Below are 12,222 nucleotides of genomic sequence, written 5' to 3'. Positions count from 1 at the left end.
GCTGGGTGTGGGTGTAGGCTGGGCAGGGTGCTGGGTGGGTGCAGGCTGTGCAGGGTGCTGGATAAGTGCTGGGTGGGTGTGGGCTGGGCGTGGGTGCTGGGTGGGTGCAGGCAGGGCGTGGGTACTGGGTGGATGCAGGCTGGGCAGGGTGCTGGGTAGGTGCAGACTGGTCAGCGTGCTGGGTAGATGCAGGCTGGGCAGGGATAAGTGCAGGCTGGGCAGGGATAAGTGCAGGCTGGGCAGGGTGCTGGGTGGGTGCAGGCTGTGCAGGGTGCTGGGTAGGTGCAGGCTGGGCAGCGAGCTGGGTAGGTGCAGGCTGGGCAGGGTGCTGGGTGGGTGCAGGCTGTGCAGGGTGCTGGGTAGGTGCAGGCTGGGCAGCGTGCTGGGTAGGTGCAGGCTGGGCAGCGAGCTGGGTAGGTGCAGGCTGGGCAGCGAGCTGGGTAGGTGCAGGCTGGGCAGGGTGCTGGGTGGGTGCAGGCTGTGCAGGGTGCTGGGTAGGTGCAGGCTGGGCAGCGTGCTGGGTAGGTGCAGGCTGGGCAGCGAGCTGGGTAGGTGCAGGCTGGGCAGCGAGCTGGGTAGGTGCAGGCTGGGCAGCGAGCTGGGTAGGTGCAGGCTGGGCAGCGAGCTGGGTAGGTGCAGGCTGGGCAGCGTGCTGGGTAGGTGCAGGCTGGGCAGGGTGCTGGGTGGGTGTGGGTGTACAGAAGTATAATGTGTGGTGCTAAGAACTGTATACAGCTATAGTGATAATATTATGAAGATAATGAATCCTATATGAGGTCTGGGATGTATCTTGATTGTAGGGGGGTACTGGGTGTGGTATCCTAGTTGGTAAACCACCATAGATGGCACTCAAATTATCCAGGAACCCAAAGGCTAATGATCACCCCAATAAACAGTACCCTAATCCCTTTGTGTAATAATTATATGACCGTGTAGCAAGCAGGAAAACTCACGAGTCCGCTGCAGCGTCCATGCTGATCCCGCCAGACCTCTGGGTGCGCCTCTGTCCTTGGAGATGGATGCAGATAGAAGAGAGAAATGGCAGAACACAACCGCAATCATCCAAACAAGAGAATTTAGGAAGAAAGTGTGTTATCCATAAAAATATTTAATAGTCATGGAAGGAAAAAGGAAAAAAGAGATGGGAGGTGGAGCGCAGAGAAAGAAAAAACCAGGGTGAGATAGGTTCAATTTATTACAACAAACAGAAGCACAGAATTACTTACAATTAATAAAACAGCAACATGTAGATCCTCCCACAGGAATCTGGTCTGCAACTAGTTGGTTACCCCCGTCCTAACTGCACACACTGCTTCAGTCACACAGGGTCCCTCACAGGTGACCTCCTGACGAAGCGCTATACTGCGCGAAACGCGTAGAGGGTTGGTTCAATACTTATATGTTGCACTCCTGGGTAGGAGTGCATCTTTTAGCACAGTAGAATCTCCCTAATTCTGGTTTTTGCTGGTACTCCCCCGTGAGTCCTGAGTAGCTGGTGCTATTGCTGTAGCCCTTGCCACGGCTAGAGAGAGCCCGCCCTTTGCTCGGTCGCTACACTTCCGGTTCCGGGTCAGGGACCCTGTGTGACTGAAGCAGTGTGTGCAGTTAGGACGGGGGTAACCAACTAGTTGCAGACCAGATTCCTGTGGGAGGATCTACATGTTGCTGTTTTATTAATTGTAAGTAATTCTGTGCTTCTGTTTGTTGTAATAAATTGAACCTATCTCACCCTGGTTTTTTCTTTCTCTGCGCTCCACCTCCCATCTCTTTTTTGTATTCTGGACTGTGTCTGACCGGCTGATCACCGGAGGGAGAGGGAGCAGCGGGAGAGGAGACCTTCCAGAGGAATCTCCCTTAGGATCCCAGACGAGCGCGATTTCCATCTCCAAGGACTATGGAAGGAAAAAGGGCAAGGCGTTACCCTACCAACATGTTTCGTGCTTCACAGAGCACTTTATCAAGGCATTATATGCCCTTGCTCCTTTCCTGGATGAATCCTTAGGCGGGTTCCTCTGGAGGGGCTTCCAGCCGGAGTGTACCCCTATAAATAGTCTCTGTCAAGGAGTCTTGGTCTGCTCCCTTGCAACAGGTCGCACTTCTCCTTCAGGCGATGACCTGCAGAATATCTCTCACTCTTACTACCGTGGAAGGGTCCCTATCTGAGGCCTTTCCCTACAGTATGAAATGTTCACAGTATCTACTGGGGCACAGGGGCTCTATCTGGGACCTTGGGGGGGTACCAGGCCTAGTCCAAAGGAGCACTGCTCCATGGACCCTACCTGCACCCTCTCTGTCCGGATTCCAACTCCCCTCTGACTGCCCAGTGCGCAAACTGTATCTCTCCCTGGAGCAAGAGGTCCTTGCAGCCTTATTGGCTGTGTGTAGTCAGCTGACTGCCTGCCCCTATGCATTATGGGACTTGTAGTCCCTGCAGAGCCTCTATTCTACTGCAGCCGCGTGCGCCTACTGTAATGCGCATGCGCGACACTGTCATGGACACCGCAACTCTTCTGCGCATGCGTGAGCCTCTTCGCGGGCGCGCGCACAACCAAACATGGCGGCGCCCTGCAGAGGGAGACGTCGGCGAGCCCGTCGCCTCCTATACCTCCCCGCAAAATCCCTCGTGGCAGCGTAGGTAAGGGGGAGGGGGAAACGGGAGACCAGGGGACCGGGCTACATATATATATGATCTTTACTATAACAATGCTACACATATAACACATTACCATGTGACACAGTGTAGTGCAGTGACCCCAACACGTGGTGGTTCCCCCAAAGTACTGAGGGTGCCGTGGCACCGATAACCCCTGGTGTCCGTCCCAGCAATCCCACCCAAACGTGAGGTGGGTCTACCCCCTGTGGATGAAGGTGCGCGTTGGGTACCTGGCTGGGTACTCCAGTACACAGGCGCTGCTGGCGCGGTTTGTGTTGGAGCAGGTCCCACGCAGCAGGACCTCCGACACAATTCCCCTATCTCCTAAGGGTCCTGATCCTCATCGCAGTGTGAGCTCCAGCCGGAGTGTCTCACACAATGTCTCAGGGTCCTGTGACCTAATCCCAGGCCGCAGAGCGTCACGTGGCCGTCCGGTCACTGGAGCTGTAATAATAATAATGGGAAGAGTCCTTATCTGGGGCCTTCCCTGCAACACTCCTCTACAGGTGTCTCAGGGCCTTACTGGGGCCTTTGGGCAAAGTCTAGGCCTAGTTCAGGAAGCACTGCTCCCTGGACACCACCTTCTCCCTTTGCTCCTCTGTCAGGACTGCGTGTGCTCCCCGCACATGGAGGATATCCTGTTCCTCTCTCCTGCTCGAATCCCATTGGCTGGGACAGTCCCATGTGGTCTTCCCTCCTACCTGAGGATTCTGGGACATGTAGTCCCGCTGCTGCATATGAGGAGCCATTCTAAGATGGCTGCCGCACTCCTGACACTGCGCATGCGCACCTAGCCAAACTGCGCATGCACAACTAACAAAATGGCCGCCCCCACACACCCGATCGCGTGGAACTCTGGCCTACCAGCTGAGCAGATCCCCCGCACCAGAGGCAGGGTAGGGGGACTCGGCTACACATACAAACATACATATATACTGTGACAGAGTCACTGACTCAACCAGTTAACCTCCTGCTGGAGAACTACATGCACCTGCAGCTAATTAAACAGGAAGGACTGAGAGACTGCAGGTTTAAAAGGCAGGAAGTGGCTTACACAAACTGAGTTCGTTTTTCCCCTGGAGGGTAGAGAGTCTTCTCCCAGCCAGGAAGGACCTGTGCTGTTCGGGTTCCCCAGCCTGCAAGAAGCTCGGCAGCTGGGACCAGATGGGACCCTAACCCAGGATAAAGACTATTACAAACTGGACACAGCCTGCTCCCCTGAACCGGCGTTCCTCATTTCTGTTGGAGCTACCAGGCGATCTTGGGATAATCCCCTATAATAACAGATAAGAGACTTCTTATTGAACTTTATTGTGTAGTACGTTTTGGGTGAATAACCAGACTAGCTGGCTGCCCATTAGAAAGGGCCACAGTAAAGTTTAGTTAGTTTCCCTAACGGGAATAGGTGTTTATTTTATGGTTTCTTTTGCCTTAAAGGGACAGTGCTCCTGCTGTTTATTTGTCTGGTGGATAATAAACCACTACAGTTAAGCTTGACACGGTGTCTTAGCATCTTACTGACACTTACTGATCTTACTGTGCGTCCTGCCACAATACATACACATATATACACACATACACACATACACTCTGACACCTGCTGTGTATTTCCAGGAATACACTATTCCAGCAGCGAGTGCATGCTAACTGTGGGCTCCTGTTCATTGCCTGCTCTCCCCGCTCTGAGTGTCAGTTTGGGCTCTCATTGTTTGTTTGTTTTCTTGCTCACACTCAGGGAATTAAGGTATGTTACTCACACCGGGGAGAGGTGCACGGGCTGCCTGTGACTCCCATTTTCTACCTCTACAGGAAGCAAACCCTTCTGATGTGTCACCTGAACACGCGTGTGGGGTCGGGATCACTGGGGAAGGCGTCAGTCCACAGCCGGTGGAAGCAGCGGCCATCATTATATCCACCGTGACAGACCAGCAGAACCAGAGTGAGGCTGAAACATGGGGATAAGGGAGGGGGGGGGGGAGGACAGAGAGGGGGTGAAGAGGGTAACGGATGTGCTATTATACAGATGTTCCCGGCTCTGAGATGCTCTGCGGATCAGGAGAGAGACCTGCCGTGTGTTCCCTACAGCGTCTCTCCCATCTGCTCGTCCACACAACCGTCATCCTGTCTGTAGCAACAGCTTCTCTATCTGTCTGTCTGATCTGTGAGTAACAGGAACCCCCATCCTGATACACCTTCCCCCGCCCCACCCTGTGTCATACACCCTGCCTGCGTCCTGTCTCACACCCCCTGCCCCCGCCCTGTCTCACATCCCCTGCTCCCCATCCTGTCTCACACCCCCTGCCCCCCATCCTGTCTCACACACACTGCTCCCCATCCTGTCTCACACCCCCTGCTCCCCATCCTGTCTCACACCCCCTGTCCCCCACCCTGTCTCACACCCCTGTCCCCCACCCTGTCTCACACACCCTGCTCCCCATCCTGTCTCACACCCCCTGTCCCCATCCTGCCTCACACCCCCTGCCCCCGCCGTGTCTCACACCCCCTGTCCCCCATCCTGTCTCACACCCCCTGCTCCCCATCCTGTCTCACACCCCCTGCCCCCACCCTGTCTCACACCCCCTGCCCCCGTCCTGTCTCACACCCCCTGCTCCCCATCCTGTCTCACACACCCTGCTCCCCATCCTGTCTCACACACCCTGCCCCCCATCCTGTCTCACACCCCCTGCTCCCCATCCTGTCTCACACACCCTGCTCCCCACCCTGTCTCACACACCCTGCCCCCCATCCTGTCTCACACCCCCTGCTCCCAATCCTGTCTCACACACCCTGCCCCCTGTCCTGTCTCACACCCCCTGCCCCCGCCCTGTCTCACACACCCTGTCCCCCGTCCTGTCTCACACCCCCTGCCCCCACGCTGTCTCACACACCCTGCCCCCGTCCTGTCTCACACACCCTGTTCCCCATCCTGTCTCACACACCCTGCCCCCCATCCTGTCTCACACCCCCTGCTCCCCATCCTGTCTCACACCCCCTGCCCCCACCCTGTCTCACACCCCCTGCCCCCGTCCTGTCTCACACCCCCTGCTCCCCATCCTGTCTCACACACCCTGCTCCCCATCCTGTCTCACACACCCTGCCCCCCATCCTGTCTCACACCCCCTGCTCCCCATCCTGTCTCACACACCCTGCTCCCCATCCTGTCTCACACACCCTGCCCTCCATCCTGTCTCACACCCCCTGCCCTCCATCCTGTCTCACACCCTCTGCCCCCATCCTGTCTCACACCCTCTGCCCCCCACCCTGTCTCACACACCCTGCTCCCCATCCTGTCTCACACCCTCTCCCCCCGTCCTGTCTCACACACTCTGCCCCCGTCCTTTCTCACACCCCCTGCCCCCACGCTGTCTCACACCCCCTGCTCCCCATCCTGTCTCACACTCCCTGCCCCCACCCTGTCTCACACCCCCTGCCCCCGTCCTGTCTCACACCCCCTGCTCCCCATCCTGTCTCACACACCCTGCTCCCCATCCTGTCTCACACACCCTGCCCCCCATCCTGTCTCACACCCCCTGCTCCCCATCCTGTCTCACACACCCTGCTCCCCATCCTGTCTCACACCCCCTGCTCCCCACGCTGTCTCACACCCCCTGCTCCCCATCCTGTCTCACACCCCCTGCCCCCACCCTGTCTCACACCCCCTGCCCCCGTCCTGTCTCACACCCCCTGCTCCCCATCCTGTCTCACACACCCTGCTCCCCATCCTGTCTCACACACCCCCTGCCCCCCATCCTGTCTCACACCCCCTGCTCCCCATCCTGTCTCACACACCCTGCTCCCCATCCTGTCTCACACACCCTGCCCCCCATCCTGTCTCACACCCCCTGCTCCCCATCCTGTCTCACACACCCTGCTCCCCATCCTGTCTCACACCCCCTGCTCCCCATCCTGTCTCACACCCCCTGCACTCCGTCCTGTCTCACACACTCTGCCCCCATCCTGTCTCACACCCTCTGCCCCCGCCCTGTCTCACACACCCTGCTCCCTATCCTGTCTCACACCCCCCACCCCCATCCTGTCTCACATCCCCTGCCCCCATCCTGTCTCACACCCCCCGCCCCCCCATCCTGTCTCACACCCCCCGCCCCCGCCCTGTCTCACACACCCTGCTCCCCATCCTGTCTCACACCCCCTGCCCTCCATCCTGTCTCACACCCTCTGCCCCCATCCTGTCTCACACCCTCTGCCCCCCACCCTGTCTCACACACCCTGCTCCCCATCCTGTCTCACACCCTCTCCCCCCGTCCTGTCTCACACACCCTGCTCCCATCCTGTCTCACACACCCTGCCCCCATCCTGTCTCACACCCTCTCCCCCCGTCCTGTCTCACACACTCTGCCCCATCCTGTCTCACACCCTCTCCCCCCGTCCTGTCTCACACACCCTGCCCCCATCCTGTCTCACACCCTCTGCCCCCCATCCTGTCTCACACACCCTCTGCCCCCATCCTGTCTCACACCCTCTGCCCCCCATCCTGTCTCACACACCCTGCCCCCATCCTGTCTCACACCCCCTGCCCCCCATCCTGTCTCACACCCCCTGCCCCCGCCCTGTCTCACACCCCCTGCCCCCGTCCTGTCTCACACACTCTGCCCCCATCCTGTCTCACACCCTCTGCCCCCGCCCTGTCTCACACACCCTGCTCCCCATCCTGTCTCACACCCCCTGCCCCCATCCTGTCTCACACCCTCTGCCCCCGCCCTGTCTCACACACCCTGCTCCCCATCCTGTCTCACACCCCCTGCTCCCCATCCTGTCTCACACCCCCTGCCCCCATCCTGTCTCACACCCTCTGCCCCCGCCCTGTCTCACACACCCTGCTCCCCATCCTGTCTCACACCCCCTGCTCCCCATCCTGTCTCACACCCCCTGCCCCCATCCTGTCTCACACCCTCTGCCCCCCATCCTGTCTCACACACCCCGCCCCCATCCTGTCTCACACACCCTGCTCCCCATCCTGTCTCACACCCCCTGCCCCCATCCTGTCTCACACCCTCTGCCCCCGCCCTGTCTCACACACCCTGCTCCCCATCCTGTCTCACACCCCCTGCTCCCCATCCTGTCTCACACCCCCCGCCCCCATCCTGTCTCACACCCTCTGCTCCCCATCCTGTCTCACACACCCTGCTCCCCATCCTGTCTCACACCCCCTGCCCTCCATCCTGTCTCACACCCTCTGCCCCCATCCTGTCTCACACCCCGTGCCCCCATCCTGTCTCACACCCTCTGCCCCCCACCCTGTCTCACACACCCTGCTCCCCATCCTGTCTCACACCCTCTCCCCCCGTCCTGTCTCACACACTCTGCCCCCATCCTGTCTCACACCCTCTGCCCCCGCCCTGTCTCACACACCCTGCTCCCTATCCTGTCTCACACCCCCTGCCCCCGCCCTGTCTCACACACCCTGCTCCCCATCCTGTCTCACACCCCCTGCCCTCCATCCTGTCTCACACCCTCTGCCCCCATCCTGTCTCACACCCTCTGCCCCCCACCCTGTCTCACACACCCTGCTCCCCATCCTGTCTCACACCCTCTCCCCCCGTCCTGTCTCACACACTCTGCCCCCGCCCTGTCTCACACACCCTGCTCCCCATCCTGTCTCACACCCCCTGCTCCCATCCTGTCTCACACACCCTGCTCCCCATCCTGTCTCACACCCCCTGCCCCCCATCCTGTCTCACACTCCCTGCCCCCCATCCTGTCTCACACCCCCTGCTTCCAATCCTGTCTCACACACCCTGCCCCCTGCCCTGTCTCACACCCCCTGCCCCCGCCCTGTCTCACACCCCCTGTCCCCCGTCCTGTCTCACACCCCCTGCCCCCACGCTGTCTCACACACCCTGCCCCCGTCCTGTCTCACACACCCTGCTCCCCATCCTGTCTCACACACCCTGCCCCCCATCCTGTCTCACACCCCCTGCTCCCCATCCTGTCTCACACCCCCTGCCCCCACCCTGTCTCACACCCCCTGCCCCCGTCCTGTCTCACACCCCCTGCCCCCGTCCTGTCTCACACCCCCTGCTCCCCATCCTGTCTCACACACCCTGCTCCCCATCCTGTCTCACACACCCTGCCCCCCATCCTGTCTCACACCCCCTGCTCCCAATCCTGTCTCACACACCCTGCCCCCTGTCCTGTCTCACACCCCCTGCCCCGCCCTGTCTCACACCCCCTGTCCCCCGTCCTTTCTCACACCCCCTGCCCCCACGCTGTCTCACACACCCTGCTCCCCATCCTGTCTCACACCCCCTGCTCCCCATCCTGTCTCACACCCCCTGCTCCCCATCCTGTCTCACACACTCTGCCCCCATCCTGTCTCACACCCTCTGCCCCCGCCCTGTCTCACACACCCTGCTCCCCATCCTGTCTCACACCCCCTGCCCTCCATCCTGTCTCACACTCTCTGCCCCCATCCTGTCTCACACCCTCTGCCCCCCACCCTGTCTCACACACCCTGCTCCCCATCCTGTCTCACACCCTCTCCCCCCGTCCTGTCTCACACACCCTGCTCCCCATCCTGTCTCACACCCCCTGCCCCCATCCTGTCTCACACACCCTGCTCCCCATCCTGTCTCACACCCCCTGCCCTCCATCCTGTCTCACACCCTCTGCCCCCATCCTGTCTCACACCCCCTGCCCCCGCCCTGTCTCACACCCCCTGCCCCCGTCCTGTCTCACACACTCTGCCCCCATCCTGTCTCACACCCTCTGCCCCCGCCCTGTCTCACACACCCTGCTCCCCATCCTGTCTCACACACCCTGCCCCCATCCTGTCTCACACCCTCTGCCCCCCATCCTGTCTCACACACCCTGCCCCCCGTCCTGTCTCACACCCTCTGCCCCCATCCTGTCTCACACCCTCTCCCCCCGTCCTGTCTCACACCCTCTGCCCCCATCCTGTCTCACACCCCCTGCCCCCGTCCTGTCTCACACCCTCTGCCCCCATCCTGTCTCACACCCCCTGCCCCCATCCTGTCTCACACCCTCTGCCCCCATCCTGTCTCACACCCCCTGCCCTCCATCCTGTCTCACACCCTCTGCCCCCATCCTGTCTCACACCCTCTGCCCCCATCCTGTCTCACACCCTCTGCCCCCATCCTGTCTCACACCCTCTCCCCCCGTCCTGTCTCACACACTCTGCCCCCCATCCTGTCTCACACCCTCTGCCCCCGCCCTGTCTCACACACCCTGCTCCCCATCCTGTCTCACACCCCCTGCCCCCGCTCTGTCTCACACCCCCTGCTCCCCACCCTGTCTCACACCCCCTGCTCCCATCCTGTCTCACACACCCTGCTCCCCATCCTGTCTCACACCCCCTGCCCCCCATCCTGTCTCACACACCCTGCCCCCCATCCTGTCTCACACCCCCTGCTCCCAATCCTGTCTCACACACCCTGCCCCCTGCCCTGTCTCACACCCCCTGCCCCCGCCCTGTCTCACACCCCCTGTCCCCCGTCCTGTCTCACACCCCCTGCCCCCACGCTGTCTCACAGACCCTGCCCCCGTCCTGTCTCACACACCCTGCTCCCCATCCTGTCTCACACACCCTGCCCCCCATCCTGTCTCACACCCCCTGCTCCCCATCCTGTCTCACACCCCCTGCCCCCACCCTGTCTCACACCCCCTGCCCCCGTCCTGTCTCACACCCCCTGCTCCCCATCCTGTCTCACACACCCTGCTCCCCATCCTGTCTCACACACCCTGCCCCCCATCCTGTCTCACACCCCCTGCTCCCCATCCTGTCTCACACACCCTGCTCCCCATCCTGTCTCACACCCCGTGCCCCCCATTCTGTCTCACACCCCCTGCTCCCCATCCTGTCTCACACCCCCTGCCCCCCATCCTGTCTCACACCCCCTGCCCCCCATCCTCTCACACACCCTGACCCCCATCCTGTCTCACACCCCCTGCTCCCCGTCCTGTCTCACACACCCTGCTCCCCATCCTGTCTCACACACCCTGCCCCCCATCCTGTCTCACACCCCCTGCCCCATCCTGTCTCACACCCCCTGCCCCCATCCTGTCTCACATCCCCTGCCCCCCATCCTGTCTCACATCCCCTGCCCCCCATCCTGTCTCACACCCCCTGCCCCCCATCCTGTCTCACACCCCCTGCCCCCCATCCTTTCTCACACACCCTGCCCCCGCCCTGTCTCACACACCCTGCTCCCCATCCTGTCTCACACCCCCTGCTCCCCATCCTGTCTCACACCCCCTGCTCCCCATCCTGTCTCACACCCCCTGCTACCCATCCTGTCTCACACACCCTGCCCCCCGCCCTGTCTCACACCCCCTGCTCCCCATCCTGTCTCACATCCCCTGCTCCCCATCCTGTCTCACACCCCCTGCTCCCCATCCTGTCTCACACCCCCTGCCCCCCACCCTGTTTCACACACCCTCCCCCCATCCTGTCTCACACCCCCTGCCCCCACCCTGTCTCACACACCCTGCCCCCCATCCTGTCTCACACCCCCTGCCCCCACCCTATCTCACACCCCCTGCTCCCCATCATGTCTCACACCCCCTGCTCCCCATCCTGTCTCACACACCCTGCTCCCCATCCTGTCTCACACCCCCTGCCCCGCCCTGTCTCATACCCCCTGCCCCCCATCCTGTCTCACACCCCCCGCCCCCATCCTGTCTCACACCCCCTGCCCCCACCCTGTCTCACACACCCTGCTCCCCATCATGTCTCACACCCCCTGCCCCGCCCTGTCTCACACCCCCTGCTCCCCATCCTGTCTCACACACCCTGCTCCCCATCCTGTCTCACATCCCCTGCTCCCCATCCTGTCTCACACCCCCTGCCCCCCATCCTGTCTCACACCCCCTGCCCCCACCCTGTCTCACACCCCCTGTCCCCCATCCTGTCTCACACCCCCTGTCCCCCATCCTGTCTCACACCCCCTGTCCCCCATCCTGTCTCACACCCCCTGCCCCCACCCTGTCTCACACACCCTGCCCCCGTCCTGTCTCACACACCCTGCCCCCGTCCTGTCTCACACACCCTGCCCCCGCCCTGTCTCACACACCCTGCTCCCCATCCTGTCTCACACCCCCTGCTCCCCATCCTGTCTCACACCCCCTGCTCCCCATCCTGTCTCACACACCCTGACCCCCATCCTGTCTCACACCCTCTGCTCCCCGTCCTGTCTCACACACACTGCTCCCCATCCTGTCTCACACACCCTGCCCCCATCCTGTCTCACAACCCCTGCCCCATCCTGTCTCACACCCCCTGCCCCGCCCTGTCTTACACCCCCTGCCCCCACCCTGTCTCACACCCCCTGCTCCCCATCCTGTCTCACACCCCCTGCTCCCCATCCTGTCTCACACACCCTGCCCCCCATCCTGTCTCACAACCCCTGCTCCCCATCCTGTCTCACACCCCCTGCTCCCCATCCTGTCTCACACCCCCTGCCCCCCATCCTGTCTCACACCCCCTGCTCCCCATCCTGTCTCACACCCCCTGCTCCCCATCCTGTCTCACACCCCCTGCTCCCCATCCTGTCTCACACCCCATGCCCCCCATCCTGTCTCACACCCCCTGC

At 61.3% G+C, this 12,222-nt stretch overlaps 1 protein-coding gene across 1 annotated transcript in view; it reads left to right on the top strand.

Annotated features, from left to right (window-relative positions):
* The first annotated feature begins 3,474 nt into the window (after positions 1-3,474).
* LOC142498176 (transmembrane protease serine 5-like) overlaps positions 3,475-12,222 on the top strand; it is a 112,827-nt gene continuing 104,079 nt past the window's right edge. Inside the window, exons 1-4 of the mRNA XM_075606687.1 lie at positions 3,475-3,549; positions 3,736-3,894; positions 4,463-4,592; positions 4,677-4,814. Of these exons, the coding sequence (XP_075462802.1) occupies positions 3,475-3,549; positions 3,736-3,894; positions 4,463-4,592; positions 4,677-4,814 (502 nt within the window). The remainder of the gene's footprint in view (positions 3,550-3,735; positions 3,895-4,462; positions 4,593-4,676; positions 4,815-12,222) is intronic.

Source organism: Ascaphus truei, chromosome 6 (assembly GCF_040206685.1).
Source record: "Ascaphus truei isolate aAscTru1 chromosome 6, aAscTru1.hap1, whole genome shotgun sequence".
Taxonomy (NCBI): Eukaryota; Metazoa; Chordata; class Amphibia; order Anura; family Ascaphidae; genus Ascaphus; species Ascaphus truei.
This window is presented reverse-complemented; position numbering and strand designations above follow the sequence as displayed.